This window comes from Leopardus geoffroyi, chromosome B3 (assembly GCF_018350155.1).
Source record: "Leopardus geoffroyi isolate Oge1 chromosome B3, O.geoffroyi_Oge1_pat1.0, whole genome shotgun sequence".
Lineage (NCBI taxonomy): Eukaryota > Metazoa > Chordata > Mammalia > Carnivora > Felidae > Leopardus > Leopardus geoffroyi.
The window spans coordinates 131,761,738-131,786,528 of NC_059337.1; the positions used below are offsets into that span (position 1 = coordinate 131,761,738).

The 24,791-nt window shown below is 39.7% G+C and overlaps 1 protein-coding gene across 8 annotated transcripts in view; it reads right to left on the bottom strand.

The window, feature by feature from the left end:
* The window catches only part of GALC (galactosylceramidase), a 153,117-nt gene that overhangs the window by 93,218 nt on the left and 35,108 nt on the right, over window positions 1-24,791 (bottom strand). For all 8 annotated transcript variants that reach the window (XM_045451779.1, XM_045451781.1, XM_045451780.1 and 5 more), the window contains 6 exons: window positions 14,307-14,396; window positions 13,462-13,548; window positions 10,977-11,127; window positions 8,766-8,946; window positions 5,175-5,338; window positions 3,369-3,445 (listed from right to left, as the gene is read on the bottom strand). In XM_045451779.1, the coding sequence (XP_045307735.1) occupies window positions 3,369-3,445; window positions 5,175-5,338; window positions 8,766-8,946; window positions 10,977-11,127; window positions 13,462-13,548; window positions 14,307-14,396 (750 nt within the window). The remainder of the gene's footprint in view (window positions 1-3,368; window positions 3,446-5,174; window positions 5,339-8,765; window positions 8,947-10,976; window positions 11,128-13,461; window positions 13,549-14,306; window positions 14,397-24,791) is intronic.

The window sequence follows — 24,791 nt, forward strand, 5'->3', positions numbered from 1 at the left end:
CGTCAGGCTCTGGGCTGATGGCTCAGAGCCTGGAGCCTGTTTCCGATTCTGTGTCTCCCTCTCTCTCTGCCCCTCCCCCGTTCATGCTCTGTCTCTCTCTGTCCCAAAAATAAAAAAACGTTGAAAAAAAAAATTTAAAAAATAAAGAAAAGCTAAGCGGTACAAGGCGTGTGAAGAACTCAACCAGGAGACGGGGGCTTGATCAGACTGCAGAGTGGGAGGAGGCCTTGAAGTGCCCAGAGTTGAAACTCGAGAGGGAAGCCGGGTGCTCCCGGCCGACGGAACAAGAGACGGTGGGGCTGGGGGTGGCGCGGGTGTTACATCTGCAAAATCCCCGCCTGTTCCAGTGGCGAGACCGGAGCTAATTTCTAGAAGTTACAAATCACTTTTTATTAAAGAGATGCCAGAAGATACACCTCGAACAGTTCAGAGTGATTGTATCAGAGGCACAGGACAACGCATGGGGTGAGGAGGAAGGAACAAGCAGGGGCCCAGAAGGCACCTGTTTTCAACAAGCCCTTCTGATTTTCTTACCCTGTCTACAAAGCACCTGAGAAAAATTAAGGACATTTATTTTTTAAATCCCTTTCATGGTTTCAAAAAATTCAAAACATTGCTAAAAATAAGCCTAACAAGAAGTATGCAAGAACCACTAAATAAAACTGGAGGACACAGTGGCAAATGCAGCCTGTTCTTGTCCTCATGGTCTTGCGGGGGGGAAACACATCATTCTAAAAAAAAAAGTTGGTTTTGCCCAAATTGATGTATAAATTTTCAACGTAATACTGGCTGCATTTTTCATGGAATCGAAAAGATGTTTTAAAAGTTCACATACAAGAAATAAATATACTTTTTTTTTTTTTAATTTACAAAGGATAATTTGGAAAAAGAAATCATGAGGGACTTGCCCTCGGGGGCATCCATTCACTCACTCGCCAGAATTCACCAGGCTCTTGCTCTGATGGCAGACGTGCCAGGAATGCCGGAGAGCCAGCAGTGTTTGGTGAAAGAGGCCTGTCACTGAAGGAGCCATTGTCTAGTGAAGGGAGGAGGCAAGGGCAAAAACCATCAGCAGAATCTGTGTGATGTCAGGAGGTAAGAAAAATAAACTGGCGGGGGGGGGGGGGGGAGGAGAGGGACACAAAAGGAGGTGGGTGCTATTTTATATAAGGTGGTCAGGAAAGAACCTGAAGGAAGTAAAGGGGTAAACTGTGTAATCAAGTGTTTTATTTATTTATTTTTTAATGTTTATTTATTTTTGAGAGACAGAGAAAGAATGTGAGTGGGTTAGGGGCAGAGAGAGAGGGAGATACAGAAGCAGAAGCAGGCTCCAGGCTGTCAGCACAGAGCCCGACGCGGGGCTCGAACTCATGAGCCGTGAGATCATGACCTGAGCCACAGTCGGACGCTCCACCGACTGAGCCACCCAGGCGCCCCTGTAATCAAGTGTTTTAAAGAGTGATACTGGATAAGACAAAGCACTATAAAGAACAAAGTTCAGAAAGAAGCCTATGCACATGTGATGATTTGTTACATCAAAGAGTTAGCCTTCAAATCATAGACAAAAGGACGGTCTGTGGTAATAAATGATGATGGCTATCCATTCGTTTAAAAAAATTATATTGGGATCTTCCCCTTATGATTCACAAATAAATTCCAGATGTATTAAAGACTCCAACAGGAAAAAAAAATCCTCAACTTTGTTTAGTTTAGAGGAAAAGAAATGTTCCTAACCGTGAGAAAGGTGCAGGCTTTGTTAAATAAAACATAAAAGCACTGAAAAAAAAGTGAAATACTTGACAGCACCAAAATTTAAAACTTCTATCTGCGAAACATACCATTAGAAATTAAAACACACAAGACACAAAAAATATTTGTAACATAAGTAACAGAAAATGGATGACTACTCAAAATAGGGGCACCCGGGTGGCTCCGTCAGTTGAGCATCCGACTCCGGTTCAGGTCATGATCTCACGGTTTGTGAGTTGGAGCCCCTCGTCTGGCTCTGTGATGACAGCTCAGGGCCTGGAGCCTGTTTCGGATTCTGTGTCTCCCTCTCTCTCTGCCCCTCCCCCACTTGTGCTCTGTCTCTCTCTGCCTCTCAAAAATAAAATAAATGTAAAAAAAAAAAAAAAGAAAAAAGAAAATGGGTGACTACTCAAAATATACCATAAATTCATATGGATCCATCGGAAAAAGAAAACACAGTAAGAAAATGAGGAAAGAATATGAATGGGTAACTTCAGAGAAGAGAAAAAATATATATACAAATAGCCAATAAACATAGTAAGATGTGCAACCTCCCTAATTATCCGGGAAATATAAATCACGTCAATTAGTTTGAAAAAAATCTTTAAAAATAGGTAATATATTATAACTGCTATAAAAGTGGATACAGCTTGGCTAGCAATAAGGCAGTATCTGTCAAGATTGTAAACATAATTCCATTTCTAAACATCTGCCTGAACAAACACCAGCATGTGTGCACCCCAGGAGGCATGTAAAAGACCCCTCCCCTCTACCTGCAAGGAAAGCCAGCCCATCCTGCCTCCATTCACCAGAAGAGGAAAGAACGGGGAACAAAGTTGTGCCATCGAGTGTGGCAGAGTTAAATAAACTATGCCACACACAAACCAGATGTTCAAAGCCTACTGTTACTGCCTGGAAAATGTTACTGTATCATTTTTTGGTGGTTGGGCAAGAGATGAGAACAATTTCAAAAAGTTATCTGAATTCCGTATTTTACTGCTTGTTGTAACCTAAATCAAATTATGACAGAATTACAATGGCAGAGAGCAGTAGTATATTACACAGAAGAATTTTCTACACATCCCTTGAATGCGTGTCCATCAAGAACTCACGATTACTCAGCAATTTTGACAAGTATTTTTAGACATTCTTATCCCACGATTTATCTGGTACCTTCCATGACAAAAAAATACTCATGGAAACCAACTTCTAAAAAATTGTACTTCTCTCTGAAAACCAAATTAGTCTCAACCACCGAAAATAAATTTATGTGATTTTGCTTATATCTATAAGCTCCAATTAGAATCTTGGTTCAGGCCAACTTGGAAAAAAAATAAATCAATTATTGACTATTTACCAACTACTCCCGAGTTGAAAAAAACAAAACCAAAATTTAAAAAAATCGTGGGGTGATAAAGTCAACAGTTGATGGTTCTCATACAGGTTTACCCTGACATATACTATCACCCTAGAGTCTGCTGGTATCCCAGCAGATTCTCTGCCTATTTCCATCACTGTATTTATCACACTTTTCCCCCTCTCATTTGAGGACAGAAAATGCTAGAAAAGCACAAGAAAAGAATATTTTACCTCCAGGTATTCTGATCAGCAATACTTACCTTAATAATTAATGTGAGCGTATACCATCTTTTCGCTGTAACGTCAACATGTCCTAAAGCATATATGATCCATCCAGCTGCAACACACAAAGATTATCCTAATTGATATATTTTTAAAATCTAAATCACAGAATCACATAGCTCAGTGGGGATTCTCGGGAGGCATGTGTATGCAGTAAAGTAAGCCTTAACAAAGATCCACATTTCCAGATCTACTACTGATTTAAAACAAAACATCCTTCATTCGGGCATGCATTCCACAAGCACGTACTGGGAGCCTACTCTGAGACATATATCATATGTGAGTTCACGGGAGAACCAGTGAAATAAATTTACAAACCATCCCCAGTATAATGTGTTGGCTTCTACAGTTCAGGCGTAGGTTTATACTTGACTGGACTGGACATAAAGAAAAAAGAGTGGTAGTCAAAGGTCAGCGTAAGATTTCGAGCTAGTGTAACTGCTTACATAGATAGAGCGTGAACTGAGAATTAGAGAGAGAAAACAGTTAATCTGGGGATAAAGAATAAATCTGGGGATATGTTCTATCTGAACGGCTGAGAGAAAGCAGATGAGATGTTGAGTGGGCAGTTTAAAACACAAGAACAGGGGGGACTAAAGACGCAGATTTAAATCATTCATTAAATAATTAGTTCTAATTCTACCACCAACTCATTTTGAGACTTTGGGAAAATCGATTAACCTCCCTGGTTTGGACTGGTTTCTGGTTTGGAAAATCAGTGAGGAATGTTCTAGATGGGTCATGCTATGATTCTGCAATTCCTACTCTGGTGTCCTTATTACCCACTCTTTCTTCATTACTTGTGGAGCCCTTTCCACCTAGCAAGAGGCAAAGAGTAACAAACTATAGGAGAGAAGATTTTTTTCACTAATGCAGGACAAAGTCAAGAGACCGAGAATCCAGAAGAGGCAGCACCAATACAGTCTGTTTCCACAGAGCAGGGGGCACCAACACCACAGTGAATTAGACAGAATTCAACATGGACACACTCTAAGCACCTCTCCTGAATAAGATGCTATTCTACATAAGACAAGGGCTGTTAAGATGAATGAAAAGTGTCAAATTATTAACTACATTGGGAAACGGGCTATCTCCATTTTTAAAAAATGTTTATTTATTTTTGAGAGAGAGAGAAGGAGAGAACATGAGTGGGGGAGGAACAGAGAGAGAGAGAGAGAGAGAGAGAATCTCAAGCAGGCTCCCCTGACGAAAGAGAGAAGGAGAGAACATGAGTGGGGGAGGAACAGAGAGAGAGAGAGAGAGAGAGAGAGAGAGAGAGAATCTCAAGCAGGCTCCCCAGTGTCAAGGCAGAGTCCGATACGGGGCTCGAACTCACAAACCTTAAGATCATGACTTGAGCGGAAATCAAGAGTCAGACTCTTTACCTACTGAGCCACCCAAGCGCCCTCAGGGTATCTCCATTTTAAGCAGACCAACCCCTCTCCTTCTACTTCCCTAAGCATACCAGCACATTCTTATAGTCTTGCTTTTTACTTACGGTGTTTCTTGAGCATTCTCTCCCCACTACGTCCACATCACCCCAGGCTATGCAAATCCTATCCTGACCGCCTAGCTCAGCTCCACCTGAAAGAGCTCTACACAACCTTCTTTTCGACAGCTGCCTCTCTATGATTTTGAATCATTTGGTGTTGGCTCAAATGTGCTGAATCTCTTCCCAAATAGATGTCCAAGCACCTAGAGATGAAGCTCTCTCATCACACAGTAAGAAGCTCACAGCATATTTCAGAGTAAGTCATGCGCTACATACAGAAGAAGTCACTTACCTAGGTCACCTGTAACTTTGTAGGTTCCATTTGCAAAAATCCAGAAGAAAACTCCTCTAGCGCTTCTAATCAAGATACCACCTTTATTTACTCTTCCCGCAATGAACACGCCTCCCTTCTCAGGAGTCTCTATGTAAACATCACACCTCACAGTCAGGTTGGACCTGCAGAGTGAAACTGTTCATTAGCACCTTTTATTATGCCACTCCAGGTAAGGCACAAATGTGTCATTTCACAGCCACATGCCTCCAAACTTCTAATTGAGGTGAATATGTGACTTGCTAAGTCTGTGTTTGTGGCAGGGATGGGCTTCAAGAATCTTCATTGATGGGGAAAAAAAAAAAAAAGAATCTTCACTGATAACAGTTTTAAGTTTTATGTGACTAAAGCTAAGCCATTTCGTTGCCTCTTTCAGTGAGTTACTAGAAAATAGTATTTACGGTTTTTAAGTCTCTTAAGAACACATTTCTTGGGGTGCCTGGGCGGCTCAGTCTGTTGAGCATCCAACTCTTTCAGATCAACTCATGATCTCACAGTTCATGTGTTCGAGCCCCGCATCAGGTTCTATACCCACAGCATGGAGCCTGCTTGGGATTCTCTCTCTCTCCCTCTCTCTTTGCCCCTCCTGCTCTCTCTCTCTCTCTCAAAATAAGTGAATAACTTAAAAAAAAAAAAAAAAAACACATTTCTGATCTATGATAAAACAACTTGTCAACCTAAGAATATAATGTTAAAAGAAGCCTTTTTTCCCCATAGGAATGCATAAAAGGTCTGTTTCCATACAATTCTGAAAAAAAAATTACTAAATTTCCATCTGCTAAGAGAAGCAGTGAAGACAAAAGCTTGGAGCCCCTAGGAGAACATACTTTGGAGCTAATATTTACCTTTAACTCAAGCAAGACTTAAAAACCCCAGAAGAAAGATCTAAAGGTGTTTCTCTGCAAAGACAGAGGCAACTCTCCTGACACTACAGCAGGGGTTTTCAAATTTGAGCAGCACTGAAATTGCCTGGAGGGCTTGTGAAAGTCAGTCTGTCAGCCCCAGCCCACAGCTTCTGACTCAGGTGGGTTGCGACGGGCTCTTGAATCTGCATGTCTAGCAAATTCCCAGGTGATGCCGGTGCCACTGGTTCAGGAATCCTACTCTGAGAGCCATTTTCCCCTACAGAGCATCCCTGTCCCTATAGGGACAGTAAAACCCTGGCCCGGCATCACTGATCAACAGGGGCACATCAAAGGAGAGGAAATTCAGCCAACCAGCTACTACAGCTTTAACAGTGAGCTCTGCTCCAGGCTTCTTTTATAAACCCTACTAGATGCCTTCTGCAATGATACAACCACCCCAAGCCAAAATGATCTCTGAAAATAATTTACCTCCTACTCAAACTTGAACTGCGAACAGGAAAGTAAGCATGCACAAAGCCAAGTAATAAGGCAAGCAATTTAAAAGAAAACTAAGAAGTCAAGAAATGTATTTTGGAAGCGGGGAAAGTTAGATCTAGAATTATGTGGCTTTCACACTTCTCAGATTCTTATCAGTGAATTTCGCACAATAAAATTTTACTCTGTAATGAAAAATATAAAAGAAGTAGCTACAACAGGCACACAACAATCAGGAAAATCCACGTTGAATCGTCTAACCAAAGCTGGGCTACTTTACAGAAAAGTCCAATGCAAAGTAAACAGAAGCACCGTCTCTCTTGTACATCCTCCCCAGCAGAGGGAGCTGGTCTCTCTACAGACTGTCACCAGCAGGAAACTACTAAGGATCAGAAGTGCTCCATACATCCCCTACCTCTGTTCTGACTCATCAGAAGTGTGAATGTGTTACAGCACCACAAACTTACTCTATTTAGAGTCAGGGCGGGAGAAGATCTAACCTCCTTTGTTTACATCACATTCCAGAATAGAGATTCCCCAGACAGAACTTGCCGGCAATTTTACAGCGAATGAAGGAGAATAAAAGCATGGTCTGGTCTTCCACAGCCACAACCTCTTGGTCATGCTAAGGGCACAAAAACCAGCCTGTGCATTAAGCAAACTTAACCAAAGGGATGCAAAGCTGGGATGTGTGCAGTGAGAGGTCATTTTGTGGACCGTCCGCAGATCCCAACCAAAGCTCGCTAATACGATGAAAGTCTTGAGTAGCCTCAGGAAAGCCTATCCTCCATAGTCAAATTACTGGGCTGGGACTCAACTAAACCTAAGTATGAGAGGGGAAGTCCCACCACAAATACGGTCCTGAAGAAATGATGGCTGTGCACACACTGAGAAACGAGTTTCTAAAACAGCACTATAGGTAAACCACACTCATCCCCCGCTCGTCTTAGGAAGAAGACAACGATTAAAACAAAGCAGTGAGGTGTAGTCCAAAGAGATGAGCTACGGCACCAGACAGTCCTGGCCTCTCACCCTAGTTCTAGAACTTACAAGTATAGGATTTCAGGCAAATGTTACCCGGAAGTCTTGGTTTCTTGATCTGTAAGGTGGGGAGGATGATAGCTCTGCCACAGGTAGTTGTGGGAAGTATGACCCAGTTTTCCTTCCCTCCTTTCCCCACGTTAGAGGGAGTCGCAGCCAGAAAAAAAGAAATGAGCATGGGACTTGTGGGGAATCTCTGAACAGACCTGGCTACCTTGAATCCAGGAGGAAATACTGGGAAAGAGTACATAATAAATAGGATGAGCCCAAATGTGAAAGGGTCTTGGAAGTCAGACACAGACGATGAGATCTGATTCGGTAGCTGAAGGGAGTCACTGCAGATTCCTGAGCAGGGAATCACACAATGAAAGCAGGGCTAAGAACGATGAAAACGATGCCTCTCGACAGGCATCACTGCTCTCTCCTGGTTCTTTCTCTCTCAGACCCTGTGGCTCTTTCCCTCTCTCTCCACTTTCCCCCTCCACCTCTCCCCACCTCCTTACCCACTGCAGCAGGAAAGAGGAGTACTGCCATCTCAATACATAAAATCTTCAAAGTTATGAATACTCTCGGTTACTCTTTGGATGGTGCTCGATCTCATCTCTCTACTATAATTAAGGAGTCTCTCGGTATTTCTAGAGTCCCAGCCAGAAATAAGAGTTTGGGTTCAGAGACAGCCAATCCTCCGTAGTACTCTAGGGCAGGCGAGGGGGAATGACAGTAAAGGCCGATCTGCTTCTCACTATTGCCATCTACCGTCACCTGGTAAACAGATTTTCCACGAAGGCTAAAACAGTGTAAGTCTAGAATGGATCCAGCAGGTGGCAACCCCAGATCAACAAATGAACTCTCCAGCAAATCCACAAAAACCCCACAAATCACAATGCCTATTTATAAATAAATCTTCAATTATAACTGGGTCCAAAAGTCCGCAATTTTTATACTAAAATCAATCTGTTCCAGCAACAATCACTATTAAATTGAGCAAATCTGAGGGAAGGACACTGAGGCATCATAACCGTGGCTTGTGGTCATGATATTCAGCAATTATCACACACTTATTAGATTCTTATACAAGGAAGACCGTTGAAAAGTCTTCACTTCAGGACATATTCGACAACATGAGAGGTTATTTCAGCCAGGTCTACATACGCACACCAAATTTACATACCATTTGTAATCTCCTATAACACTGATAGTGTTGTACGCATCAGCGGCCCAGGTAATGGGCCGCTGATTGAGAACTTGGCGCAGCGTGAAGCGATGCTCTCCAGGGTCTTCGATATTCGTAAAGTATTCAAAGACACCAGTCTGATCTGCAAAATTCGGAGCTTCACTAAAAAACGGGTAATCTGTTCAGAACACAATAAATTCTCCGTTTAGTACAAAGTCTTCACAGAATCTCTGCTGATACTTCAGCACATTTTAAAACACTTTTGAAAAGTCCTAAATAAGTACATGACACTAATAACAAGTGGAAGTTTAGGTTTAGGTTAATAGAGATTGATTTCTTTTTTATTTGAGAGACAGAGAGAGAGAGTACAAACAGGAGAGAGGGGCAGAGAGAGGGGGAGAGAGAGAATCCTAAGCAGGCTCCACACTCAGCACAGAGCCCGATGCCAGCCTTGATCCCACAACCCTGGGATCAGGACCTGAGCCAAATCAAGATTCAGATGCTTAACCGACTGATCCAAGCAGGTGCCTCTCAAGCTCCCTCATTTCTAAGTGGGCATGAGGACAAGAGAATTAAATGAAAGAATGTATGTGAAGTGTGTACATAAACCAGCATCTGGCAACGGCTCAATAAGAGATGGTTTTGTTATTTCTAGCATCTGTCAAACAAGTTTCTAAACCCCGGGTCACAGTCATCAGCTGGGAGATTAGAAAAGGCTCACCATATCAACTACAGAATTTACAAATTACAAATTGTCTTCTATTTCTAAAACGAGGCAAAAACAGTTGGGCCCACACTATCAATCTGTTCTTGGTTTTATTAAATTACAGTCTTACAATGCTGAAGGCTATAGAAGAGCAACTCTGGTCATCATCTTACAGCTATTTCACACTTCATGCTTTTCTAAATGCTTCCATATTCATCATTTGAGAAATTAAGAACCATATAAAGTAGTGCTACAGCCTGACTTACAGTGTTTAACTTTAGGTTTTAGTTTATTTTGTGATCAACAGAGCATTACGTTTTAGATCTGAAGGTTTCGAACTGCCCTTCATTCCTCAGGTCACAGAATAGCTTTGGTGCCAGGGGAACTTCTCTCTGGTTAACGAGGCCATATCTCAGACTCCTCATCTACTGAGGGCAAGAACAGTTACCTCTGCCGACACAGAAGTCAGCAAAGGAAAGCAACAGGATTATGCCTGGCGGCATAATTCACCGATTCATCTAAGAGGCCACTTCAGAGAACTGCAAGAAAACAAGGCACCAAGCAACCCTGGGGGTCCCTGTGGTCCATGTCATGCAAACAATTGAGAGGAGCCCAGTACACAGTCCAAAGGGCATCGTCCTGCAGTTAAGCAGGACATCACTTGCTGGGAAAGGGACATGAGACCCTGTGGCTGGGCAGTGACCCAGGGTCATCGGGAGGGGGTACCAGGAGTCTCCAACCAACCATGCTGGAAACAGCAGCCCTGCGGCGATAGGAGGGTCAAGTCACTCTCTCACAACGGCAGTCTCCCTGCCTGTGTCTCTCCTACAGCCACAGATCTTAGGAGCAAATACGAGAGCCAGCTGACCCTGCCTGTGAGGTCCACAAGCTGCACGTCTACTAATCAACAAGTTCCGTCACGTACTGAGTGACCTGGGGCTATCACCACGATGACCGTGCCTTCTCACGTGTCCAGCAGTTCTGCTAAATTACCCAATATCAAAAGCTTTTCCAACAGCTTTAGGACAGCTCTTCCTAGAAAAGCAGGAGAGTGCAAGTATAAAACTCCCGGGCAGGGCAGACGATGAGGTGAAGTAGCCAAGGGGAGCACTGCTGCCCTCAGCCATCAGGCCCCCGCCACTGAAGAAAGAGAAGTCATTTGACCTCCGGGCTACAGGAGGATGCCAGGAATGGCTTCCGCTAACAGGGAAGTGGCAGGGTAATAAGCCTCAGGCTACACCGAAACCAAATTAGGATTATACCTCTCATTCTGACATTGACCTCTACGCTTTTTTTCTGGCACTGAAAACTACAGGGTCCTCAAGTCGAGAGTCACCTTGAGGTAACACAAAAATGAGACCTCAGTTACCACGTGGACATTTAGAGCTACATTTTACAGCCACTTTATCACGCATGAGTTCGACACATAGAAATCTACCCACTACTGGTTAGGTAGGTTAAGTTTTAGTTTTAAAAAAACAAGCAAAAAATGAAAAACTCACCAACATCGAAATCATCATCATACACCTGCGGGAAAGGCTGGGACTCTGGAGGCGGCGGGCAGCTGCCCTTGCCCCCGGTGGTGAGAGTGGTGAGGGTGAAGAGCTCGTCTTCCTGCAGCTCCAGCGTGAAAGCGCCACCGCTGTCGAGAAGCTGAGAAAAGAAAACGCAGAGGTCAAGGCCAGCTGCGTTGGGCTCCTCTCATTTGGGCCAAATAACTTTTTGAAAAAAAAAAAAAAAAAAAAAGAGCCAAACTCACTTCTGTTACAACTTCATAACCACTTGTGAAGGATACATCCAATACCAAGGTCTTTGCGATCTTTTTCTTAAGTTATTTAGAAGACTTTATAAAATTCTACTTTGTAGGTAGGGCTTTAAAAGAATTTCACTACATGGAGGGAAGGATGACTAGACAACACCAAAACCTGTTTCTATTAGTCTGTTCTTTTCCATTAGACTACAAGCTCTCAAAGCCTGTGTGTGTTCAATACATGTATGTACATAAGAGATCTGCCTATTTAGTATTTAGGAGTTTACTAAGGTGGAAAAGTCCATAAACAGCTTAACCAGCGGTTAAGCACAAAAAACCTTCTACTATTAAGAAAAACAAGTCCTGCTTCTTTCATGTTCCATACATATTTCAATTAGCAAGTTAGGTTTATGTCACATCTATGCTTTTGGCAACTTAATCTCTTTAAGCCACATCTCCACAAAATGAGGGGGGAAAATACATACCTCCTAGGGCTGTTGTGAGGATTAAATAAGACAATGTTTATAAAATGCTTAGCTCGGGGCACGACCTTCAAGAAACACTCCCTACATCACAGCTGTTCTATGCTAAATGTAGATCTCTGAAGACACCAGAATCCTCTGCATAATGAATGTAGGCATTAGATGTATGCCCATTTTGTGAAATTTGAGCAGCTTTTTTTCCTACTTTGAATTAAAGGGGTTTATAGCATATCTTTGCTTTAATAATAAATTGTTGGTCAGACCTATGAAATACGTAACACCATATTCTGGCTCAGGTATACCCCCCAAATGATATTATTTTATTATGGGGAAAATCAATTTTAATATCCTATTTCTAGCAATTTATTGTACAAAAAGCAGACTGTTCATTTTTAGAATTTAATATATGACCGGTGTTCAATCACTGATGGTGACTAACTGATTCACAGAACATTAACAGTTTCCAGGAAAAGTAGATTTGTGTCAGTTACATTAAGTAGTGTGCCTACTTGGGCCAATTCGTTCTTTGAAACATTTACTGAGGAACCCCCATGTGCTAAGCACAGTAGCAGGGACCTGAGGTAAAAAGCTAAATGAGGCAGGTCTCCAATCCTCAACGTGCCCGGTGTGGTGAGGAAAGTGTTTAAGAAAGCACCCGTGCCTAGATGGCCGTGAGCTAAGACTGGTAGGGAAAGCTTCAGGGGAAGCGACACTTCAGCTGAGTTTTGAAGGAAGAAAAAGCATGTGCAAAGTCACAGAGGTGAGTAAAGTGACATGCCATGCTGTGAAAAATGCAAGAAGATTCGTGAGTACAGGCCACGTTAGCAGAACACGCGTAGAGAAACGAAAGCAGTCTTTACCCCATGAGGTGACAACGAGGGTCATGTGCTACACTAAGGGAGGTCAACTCACAGGAAAAATCACTGAGGGACTTAAGCAATGGATTGACAAAAACCAGATCTGGATTCTAGTCGCAGTGTGATGGGTGGCCCGGACAGAGTCAGACTGGAGGCTGAGAAAACAGAAGGTAGTTTCCAAAATCTTAGGAGAGAGGTAATAAGGAACTGAAATAAGCAGTAGCCCGTGGGAATGGAGGAGAAAGGATCGTGTAAGAAAAACATGTCAGTGATAGAATGCTCTATACTTGATCAATGATGGTGTATAAAGAAACAGTAGGTGGGAAAAGACAGTCGCAGATGAGATTCGATTTTGTGACTTGGGCGGCCAAGGGATGGGGGTACCATTCACTGTGGCAAACTAGATACTAAGAGCAAACACACCTACAAACACACACACTCCTATTATGCCTTGAGGAGGATTTCTATAAATGCACACACACACACACACACACACACACACACCTGCTGGGAACAACTTTAGCTCTATTAAACTTAAGCCACAAAATCAGTTATAAAATTAAAAATTCTTAATTCATTAATCAAATGTCTGTTCTCTTTTACTGTTTGCAATGTTTAAAATATATGAATTTATTTGAAAACTACCCATAGAGGGGCGCCTGGGTGGCGCAGTCGGTTAAGCGTCCGACTTCAGCCAGGTCACGATCTCGCGGTCCGTGAGTTCGAGCCCCGCGTCAGGTTCTGGGCTGATGGCTCAGAGCCTGGAGCCTGTTTCCGATTCTGTGTCTCCCTCTCTCTCTGCCCCTCCCCCGTTCATGCTCTGTCTCTCTCTGTCCCAAAGATAAATAAACGTTGAAAAAAAAAATTAAAAAAAAAAAAAAAAGAAAAAGAAAACTACCCATAGAGAATCCAGTTGTTTAAAAAGAAATCTCTTAGATGGTTTTCCAAGTCTGGTATACCACACCTGTAGCTCTGGTATTTCACTCTGAGGAGAAAACACACAAAAAAAGCATAATTGAGTGGTTCATCATATCCTCTGAGGATTTCCAAAATGAGAAAGTACCAGCAAGAATGAACCGCTAATAATGCACACTCTATTTCTATTTGCCAAAGACCTACCTCAAGTCTTCAATAGCAACATTCTGAAAGTAGGAAGAAATTGTTCAAGCAAATACTTTATGTCCTGTAAATACAACAGACTTTTGGCAAACATTTAAAAAGATTCTGGTGCCTTTGCTTCAAAAATACTCACTATTGTACCTGTGTGAAATGCTTTTTAGGAATTTTCTGGTATTAATAGAACAATTCTTACGTAATTAGTAGTCAGAAAAGGCACTGTATTTTCTGTATTCAAATCTAACAATAGGTAGAAATAACAAGAATCTTGTGCCTTTTTACATCGTTGTTGTTGTTGTTTCTTTGTACAGAACACTGAAAAGATCAAAGTTTGAAAGTTCCCTAGACTACATAATTGATGCTTCTACCAACAAGAACAACTTTGCTGCAAGTGACTTTGGGTAAGTGTTCTTCAAAGCCATGGAGAGTTTCGCCTGCTAGTGGCTTCCACGCTGTTTGACTAAAACCAGTTAGCAGATAGAAAACACCACTGCTTCTATTCATTTATGTACAAATGCTTAATAGCTGGTAACACACATAAGACTTCACTTGAGAAGGGCTAGCCTGTGATAAAATATATAAATTCTCAAATCAAAACCAAAATAAAAGTCCCACATATTTACTTACAAAAGAGCCCTTTAGAAGGAAGGTAGCAAACTGGTGCGACACATTGAAATAAGGCAGAAACGGCCGTATACACCTAGAATGTTTATGGCTCTAGGAGAAAAAAAAATCATGTAAGTAACCCAAATGATATACAACCTATTATAGAGGAAAAAAAAAAAAACTGAACATTTAAGGCCCAAGATTAATAGAATAGCACATATTAGGTGACAAATAAGAGTTTACTCCATATCGCTAAAGACTTTTTTTCTAGTATAACCTGTTCTGAAAGTCTATTGAATATGCCTAGTCAGAAGTAAAGCTCCCTGGCATTTTGACTGAAATAAACTTTAAATTCACAGCTAAACTGCAGAGTCATTTTATATTAATTTTTATATTATAATGGTATTCCACGTAAAATGCATCAAATGAAAAGCAAATGCTTGTATGTTTTCACTGAAAAGGCATCTCATCTTAACATAACCTTCAAATACACAACTAAATTCAGTAAGTACATACAACCACCAACAGTTCTCAAATTGACAACATCATTTTTTACTAAAAATAGTCGCTGCTATGGGCTGGGATCAAAAGAATTATGAGACATAATCCCACTTCAGGGGATTCAACAATCCCAGAGCACTGAAGCAGAAGGCCAGGTTTTGTGGGCAATAAAAAAGTTACAATTGTTGTTAGAGATTTCAATGCCTCATCCTCAATAGATGATGTACAACTAGACAGAAAAGCAACAAGGATAGAGGCGATTTGCACAACTACCAGGAGCTGGCCTGGACTCACATCTGTAGCCCACCTCCCCCAGCAAGAGCAGAACGCACATCCTTTTCAAGGGCACGTGCAACATTTACCAGGGAGCACCATATTCTCAGCCATGAGAGAAGTTTCAATGTTCAAAAAGATTCGAGTCACACAAAATATGTCCTCTGACCACACGAGAGAATGAAATCAGAGATAAATAACAGAAAACCCTCTAGAAAAATTCCAAAATATTTAGAAACCAAATCACAAACTTCTAAATAAGCCATGTTTCAAAGAAAAAGTAAAAATAAAAAGGGAAATTAGAAAGAATTTTGAGTTGTATCAAAATAAAAATACAATGTACGATTTGTGGGATGCCACGAAAGGAGTACTTAGGAGCAAATTTACAGCACTGAACACTGATTACAGAAGAAAGATATGACACTTCAGCTTCCACCCGGAGATAGTAGAAAAAGAGCAAATTAAGAGCCAAAGTAAGCAAAAAAAAAGAAAAAAAATAAAGAGCAAAGGAGAAATCACGTAAACAAAACCCAGAAAAATGAGAGAGAATGATCAAGAAACCACAAGCTGATTCTTCAAGAAATCAATAAAACTGATAAACTTCTAGCTAGACTAATCAGGAAATCAGAATAAAAAGAGAACACAACTTGCCATCATCAACAGTAAGAAAGGTGACATCAACACAAATTATATACATATTAGAGGAACCACAGGGAAAAATTTCAGTAACTTTATGCCCAGAACCTGAACAACTTGAGTGAAATGGAAAAAATTCTTGAAAGACACAGAAACCCAAGCTCCCTAAAGAAGATATGGATAACCTGAATAGCCCTGATTGCTTCACTGGGAAACTCAGGTCGGCCTTGAAGCTTTGCTCTAACATGAAGCCAAGCGACCGCAGACTGGTACACTGCCTGCCTGAGCACAGACGCGTGCCCCCCAACACGCCCACGTGGCCCACGGGCAGAGGCCAGGAGACGTGCCAGTTCCAAACAGAAGGAAACCTGCACGGTATGAGCTGATCAGCAAGGTAGCTATGCAGAGCCTTCGGTGGCCACACACGATAAAGCCACAAACTACAGAATTTGTTCAGGAAAGTCACTAAGCAAATAAACGGCGGCAACAACGATAAAAAGCAATGATCACAAATGCTAGACAGGAGAAAATCTGATTTCTACAGCTGCCACATTACATTATGTAATATGGCTAGTGTTCAGCAAATAATGATGAGATTTGTAAAACAAAACAAAATAGCAAAGAGTGGCCAACACGAAGGAATGAAAGTGCTCGACAGAAACCATGTTTGACCAAGCCCGGCTTTACTTGCCACATACTAGACTTCTAATCAAAGACACTAAATCAGGTATTTAAATGTGTTCAAAGAGCTAAAGGAAACCACATCTAAAAAATGGAAGCAGAGCTCTACTTCCAGAATGGCAATGTGGGGAGCTCCACAAAGTTGCTCCCCAGCAAAACTGGTGGAAATGAATTTTAGAAAAATGGAAATGATCCTAAGGGCATGCAACAAATAAACTTTTATTTAAGAAAATCTACTCTCAGTAAAAAGAGCAAGAACCCGTGGCATTTAAACCACGATCCACTCTGTCCCTTTCTCTGTTAGCCAAGTAACAGAAACTGCATGCCAAGTAGGGATAGCCAAGAACACAGGGCTTCCTCCTCCCAGCTCACAGCTTGAGGCTGCAGGAGCTTCCTGGGAGAAGCAGAATTTCAGCATTTCTCATCCCCCACCCCCTCAGCTACTCGATGCCAATGCTAAGGAGCAGGAAGTATGGCCAGGAGGCTGGGGGTTGGGGTGTGGGGGTGCTCTCTTCCTCTGCACAGCTCCCATTCGTGATTTCACCTTGGGATACTGAGAGTACCAGGGTGCCAAACCTCCACCCCTCACCCTGTGTTCTAAAGCAGCAGTGTTACAAAGAGAGAACACCCTTGTCCACATCCCAGCTCTAAACTTCAGCTTAGAGATTTTTGTGCAGGGAGACAGACAGGCTGTGAAACAGAGAACTCAGAAAGTCTCCCCAAAGAAACTAATACAGAGCAGTTATAGTTGGTAATGATGCTCTCAAAAATTATAGGGCTTCTGGGGGAAAGCAAATAAGAAGAGACTGGCAGCTTCATTAGATACATTAGCTTAACCACAACCCAGCTAGTTTGCTACAGAAAGACACAGAAACAGACAGCTGAGAAGAACCCTTTTGAGGTCAGATTAAACCTAAACATTAACCTCAGACACCACCTCTGCAAAGAAACTGGGGTTTGACTGGATCAGTTTGTGGAGCTATTTCAAGTCCCAGGGCAGGGCTGAAAACAATAGAGCAATCTACCAGCAATTAACAGAGAGGTGTGATAAAGAAGTTCCTGGGAAACCACTGCCATCCCAGGGTGATCCTGCACAGGTCCATAGCTGCACCCTCTAGGAAGCAACACCTGGGGCTTCATGGTGCAGGGGGAAATAAACCTCACTAAAATACTCCAGCCAAACACTAAATAAACATGCAAGCAAACAATAACAGACCGGGGGGAAGGGGGACCAGGACTCAGAGCTGCTACATGATATCGTATAGAAGGTAGGGCTTTCAAAAGCAAAATTAGGAGAAATTCAAAGAAACAAAAAAAATTTGACTCATACACAAAAAAGGAGGCAACAGAAGTGGCTGCGAGAACAAGCAAATGTTGGATTTAACAAAGACTTCGAAGTAGTCCATAGATAAGTTTGAAAAAAACTAAAGGAAACGGACTTAAATAAGAACGGTAAAGGGAGGAATAATCACAATGTCTCATCAAGTGGACGATATCGATAAAGTGACTAAAATTCTTTATAAACCCAAATGGAAATTCTGACGTTGAAAAATACAGGAACTGAAATGAATTCACTAGAGAGATCAACAGTAGATCTGAACTGGCAGAAGAATTCGAGAACACAAAAACAGACTGATGGAGATTGTGCAACCCGAAGAAGCGGGGCGGGGGAGGGGATCAAGAAATGAAGAAAAATGACAGAACCTCACAGAGCTATAGGACCAGTAAGTACCAGCATATGCACCATGGGAGGGTAGAAAGTAGACAGAGAAAGAAGCAGAAAAAAATGTTTGCAGAAAAAATGGCTGAAAACTTTCCAAATTTGATGAAAAACAATCTACAGATCCAAGACGCTCAACAAACTCTACGAGTGAAAGCAAAGAGTTGTACACAGACACCGGTAAAAATGCTGAAAGTCAAAGAAAAGAAGAAAATCTTGAAAGCAGAAAGGGAAAAACTTACCACTTACAAGAAACCCTCGGTAAGATTAAAAGTGGATTCATCATCAGAAACAACGAAGGGTAATACATTTAAAATGCTCAGAAAACCAGTCAACCAAGAATCCTTTTTCCAGCAAAATCATCTTTCAAAAACCGAAGGCAAAGTACATTTCCACATAACCAGACACTGAATTTGTTGATACCAGATACAACTTTGCCAAAATTTAAAATAAGTATTTCAGACTGAAGGCAAATGATCACACATAGTAATTCAAATCCACAAAAAGTACTGGCAAAGGTAATTATGCAATTATAAAAGACAGTAAAACGCCTATTTCTTCTTTCTTCCCATAACTGATTTTAAAAGCAATTGCATAAAATAATATGTATGTAATTGTATTGTTGGGCTTATGAAATATAGAAATGTGATATAATTGCCAATAATAGCACAAAGTAGCCACAGAGGGGAGAGGACTGTATGAGAATAAGGAAATGTCACCAGATGGTGACAAATCCACAGTAATCTACAGCAATAAATAAAAACAACCAAAAATGGTAAATAAGATTAATATAAATATATAATTTCTCTTCTTTATTCTCAGATTTTTTAAAAGACAAAATTATATATAAAGTTGTAATTATAGGGGCGCCTGGGTGGCTCAGTCGGTTAAGCGTCCGACTTCAGCTCAGGTCACGATCTCGCGGTCCGCGAGTTTGAGCCCCGTGTCGGGCTCTGGGCTGATGGCTCAGATCCTGGAGCCTGCTTCCGATTCTGTGTCTCCCTCTCTCTCTGCCCCTCCCCCGTTCATGCTGTGTCTCTCTCTGTCTCAAAAATAAATAAACGTTAAAAAAAATTAAAAAAAAAAGTTGTAATTATAACAAGTCTTGTTAGGTTTGTAACAGATAGAAGTATGATACATACAATAACAGAACAAAAAGGGGGAAGGAGAATAGAGCTATATAGGAATAATATTTCTGTATCTCACTAGAAATCAGTTATTATGAATCTGAAGTAGATTCTAATAAGTCAAGATGTACAACCCTAGAACAACCATTAACTAAGTAACTCACTACAATAGAGTGAAAAAATTAAAGGAATTAAAATGTTACCAGAACATATTCACTTAATACACAAGACAGTTAAGAAAGAATAGATGAACAACAAAAATGAGACATATAAAAATCAAAAAGTAACTTGACAAATGTAAATCCAACTATATCAATATTAACATTAAATATGAATGGACTAAACAATCCAATCAAAAGTTCAGAGTACGTTTTTTTTAAGAAGTCACTGGATGTCTTCCACTGACAATCTTTTTAAGTTTATTTATTTATTTTGAGAGAAAGAGAGAGACTCAGAAAGCATGAGGAGAGGGGCAGAGAGAGAGACAATCCCAAGCACTGACAGTGCAGAGCCCGATACAGGGCTTGAACTCACAAACCGTGAGATCATGACCTGAGCCAAAATCAAGAGTCAGACACTTAACCGATTGAGCCACCCTGGGGCCCCAAGTTCAGAGTACATTTAAAATAAAACAAGATCCAACTTTATGCTATCAAAAGGAGATTCAAAGATACAAAGGGGCTGAAAGTAAATGGAGGGGAAAATGTGTATCATATTAACAGAAACCACAAGAATAGCTAGAGTCATAATAAACAAAACAGACTTTAAAACAAACAAAAATTGTTACTAGAGAGACATTTTATAATGATATAAAGATCAATCCATCAGAAAAATATAAGCACATATGCACCTATAAGAAAGAGCCAAATATATAAAACAAAACAAGAGGACAGATGATTCAACAATAGTAGTTGGACTTCAATTAACCACTATCAACAGAGAGAACAAGGAAGTAGAAGACTTGAATATCTAAACCAACTAGATCTAACAAACATCTATAGAATAGCACTCTACCCAACAATAACGCAACATACATTCTTCTCAAGTACATATGCAATATTCTCCACGATAGATAATGTGCAAAGTAATAACATAAAACTCCATAAATTTAAGATTAAAGTCATATAAAGTATACTCTCAAATCTCAATAGAATAAAATTAAAAATCAGTAACAAAAAGTTAGGAAAACTCACAAAAATGTACAAATTAATTCACTCCTAAAATAAGCAATGGGTCAAAGAAGAAATCACAAAAGAAATTAGAAAATACTTTGAGATGAATAAAAATTAAAATGTAACATAATAAAACTTGAAGAGATACAGCTAAAGTACTAGTTACAGAGTAATTCATAACTTTGAATACTTATATTAAAAAAAGAAATATCTCAGGGGACTTCATGGCTCAGTCAGTTAAGTGTCCGACTCTTGGTTTCAGCTCAGGTCATGATGCTGCAGTTTTGTGGGTGTGAGCCCCACATCAGGCTTTGTGCTGGCAACATGGAGCCTGCTTGGGATTCTCTGTCTCCCTCTCTCTCTCTCTGCTCCTCCCCTCACATTGTCTCTGTCTCTCTCAAAATAAATAAATACACTTAAAAAAAAAAAAAAAGAAAGAACCTAATATTCTACCTTAAGAAAATTAAAAATCTATTTTTTTAAAGAGCAAACTAAACTCAAAGTTAACAAAAGGAAAGGAATAAAGATTAGAGTGGAAATTATTGAAATAAAGAGAAAAATAGAGAAAAAAATCAACATAAGCAAAAGTTGTTTATTTGAAAAGATGAGCAAAATTGACAAACCTTTAGGTTTTTGAACCAAGAGAAAAAAAGGAAGACATATTACTAAAATCAGGAATGAAAGAGGAACATTTTTAACCTCACAAAAATAAAAAGGTAATATACAAGGGAATACTATAAACAAATATATGCAAACAAATTAGGTAACATATATAAAATAGACCAATTCTCTAAACACAAACTAGCAAAGCTGACTCCAAAAATAACACAAAATCTGAATAGACCTGTAAGAAGAGACAGAGTCCATAAACCAAAACATTCTTGTAGGAAAATCCCAAAATCAGAGGGCTTCACTGATGAATTCTATCACATGTTTAAAGAATTAATACCAACCTTTCACAAATTCTCTTTAAAAATATAAAAGGAAGGAACATTTCCCAACTCACTCTATGGGGTATTACCATTCTATCAAAACCAAAGAGATTATAAGAAAACTATGTACCAGTATTTCCAATGAATTTGGACACAAAAAAATCCTCAACAAAACATTAGCAAATCAAATTCAGCAACAGATAAAAAGGATTATACATGATGACAAAGTGGAGTTTATCCCAGAAATGCAAAGCTAGTATAGCAGACAAAAATCAACATAATGCACTGTATCAATAAAATAAAATTAAAAAACACATGACCATCTCAATAGACTCAGAAGACATTTACTAAAATTCAATGCCCTTTCATGACAAAAGCACTCAACAAACTAGCAATAAAAGGAAAGTTCTTCAACCTTATACAAAATATTTACCAAAAAACCACAGCTAACCTTACGCTTTCACCTTAATGGTGAAAGACTGAAAGTGTTTCCCCTGAGATCAGCTACAGTACAAGAATGCATATTCTCACTATTTCCATTCAATATTTACAAAAGGACAATTAATCAAGGGGGAAAAATCAAAGGCATCTAGAATGAAAAGAAGGAAGCAAAACTATCTCTCTTTGCAGATGACGTAATTCTGTATATAGACAAACTATTATAACTAAGAAGAAAGCATAAAAGCTTGTGAGATACAAGGTCAATATGTAAAACTCAACTGTACTGCTCTACACTAGCAACAAAAACTCTGAAAATGATACGAAGAACACAATTCATTTACAGTTCTACCAAAGTAATAAAATACTCAGAGATAATAACTGTAACAAAAAGAAGTACAAGATTTATACCCTGCAACCTATAAACATCATTAAAAGAAGTAAAAATGTCAATGAATGAAAAGATATCCCATACTCATGCACCGGAAGATTTGATATCGTCATGGTGGCAATACTACCCAAATGATCTACAGGTTAAACGTAATCCCTATCAAACTCCAAACTGGCTTCATTGCAAAAATTGACAAGCTGATACTAAAACTTCTATGGAAAAGCAAGGAACCCAGAAAAGCCACGCAATGTTGAAAAATAAAGCTGGAGGACTCATGTATCCTGACTTAAAAACATACTATAGAGCTATAGTAATTAAGACAACATAATGCTCCCATAGGATAGATACACAGGCCAAGGCAATAGAATTAAGAGTCCAGGAAAAAACCCTCACATTTATTGCCAACTGATTTTCAACAAGGGAGCCAAGACAATTCAATAGAGAATGAACAGTCAACAAATGGTGAAGGAACAATTAGATACCCACCTGCAAAAGATGAAGTTACAGATACATACCTAACCCTCTATTTAAAAAATATTATGGATCAAAGACCTAAGTGTAAGAGCTAAAACTATAAAACTCTTAGAAGCAAGCATGGGTATAAATATCATGTCTTGGATTAAGCAATAATTTCTTAAATAGGACACCAAAAGCATAAAACTAAAAGAAAAATGGATATATTCAGCTTCATCAAAATTTAAAACTCTTGTATTTCTACCATTAATAAAGTGAAAAACAACTAATATAATGTCAACTACACTACAATTTTTTTTTAATTTTTCATGTTTTTATTTATTTTTGAGACGGAGAGAGAGAGAGACCGAGCATGAGTGGGGCAGGGGCAGAGAGAGAGGGAGACACAGAATCCGAAGCAGGCTCCAGACTCCGAGCTGTCAGCACAGAGCCAGATGCAAGGCTGGAACTTGTGAACCATGAGATCCTGACCTGAGCCGAAGGAGGACGCTTAACTGACTGAGCCACCCAGGCGCCCCTACACTACAATTTTTAAAAATTAAATTTAAATTTTTAAAAAGGAAGTGGAAAACAACCCACAGAATGGGAGAAAATATCTACAAGTCACATATCTGATAAGGGGACTTTTATCTAGGGTATGTGAATAACTCTTATATTTCAAAAACAAAAAGACAAACATCCCAATTTAAAAATGGGCAAAGGGTCTGTGTGGGCGTTTCTCCAAAGGAGAAATACAGATGGCAAATACACACATAAAAGGTGACCCAATGTCATCAGTCACTAGTAAAACACAAATGAAGACCAATTCACACCACCAACATGGCTAGAATCAAAGAGACCAGCAATAACAATTGTTGGGGAGGATGCGGAGAAACTGGAAGCCTCACCTACTGCTGGCAGCAATGTCAAATGGTACAGCAACTCTGAAAATCAATTTGGCAGTTCCTCAAAACGTTAAACACAGTTACCATTTCACCCAGTAATCGTACTCCTACATACATGCTCAAGAGAAATGAAAACACATGTCCACAGAAAAACATACACATGAATGTTAATCTTAGTATTCATAATAGCCACAAATTGGAAACAACTCAAATATACATCAACTGATCAATGAATAAACAAAATGTGACATATTCATAAGACGGAATATTATGAATTATACTGAGGTACTGATATAGAACCATAAAAACACTAAGCTAAGTGAAGGAAGCCAAATGCAAAAGATCATATATTATATAATCCCACTTATATGAAATATCAAAAACAGGCAAATCCCACGAGACAAAGAGTAAAATAGTGGTTGCCAAGGGACGTGGGAGGAGGGAGTGGAGGATGACTGCAAATGGGTATGAGGTTACTTTTTGGGGTGGCAGAATTAGATAACAGTAATGGTTGCACAACTCTGTTAATGTACTAAAACCACTGAATTCTATACCTTAAAGCCTGCGTTTCATAGTATGTGAATCAAATTTCAATTAAATAATCAGTTAATATAATTATTTTACTAAATTAAAAAAAAGAAGAAAAACAATGTTTTCAATAAATGTAGAAAAATTACTTGACAAAATCCAGTATCTACTCCTAATTTTTTTTTTCAAAAAAAGTTACAAATAAAAGTGAACTTTATCCTGATAAAGTTTATCCATGAAAAACATCATACTGGTAAAATACTCAGTGCTTTCCTCCTGAGATCCAGGAATATATGCTCTCACTATTTCCATTCAACACTGTATTGGAGATTCTAGCCAGTCCAATCAGACAAGAAAAGGAAATAAAAGATACCCAGATTGGAAAGGAAGATGTAAAATTATTTCTATTTGTAGATCATTTACAAAGAAAATCCAATGGAATCCACAAAAAAGCTACTGGAACGATAGGTGACTTTAGTGATGTTGCAGAAAACAATATCTTTATACAAAAATCTACTGTATTACTTTATACTAGGTACTAATTGAATTAAAAAGTTAAAAACTGCTATTTACAATTGAATTGAAAACGTGACTTAGTCAAAATTTGACAAAAGATATGAAATACCTGTACACTGAAAACTGTATTATTTGGAGAAATTAAAGAAAACCTAAATAAATTGAGGATATGTCTTGTTAAAGGGTTAGAACACTTGATGTTGTTCAAATATCAATTCTCCTCTGGTGCAGCC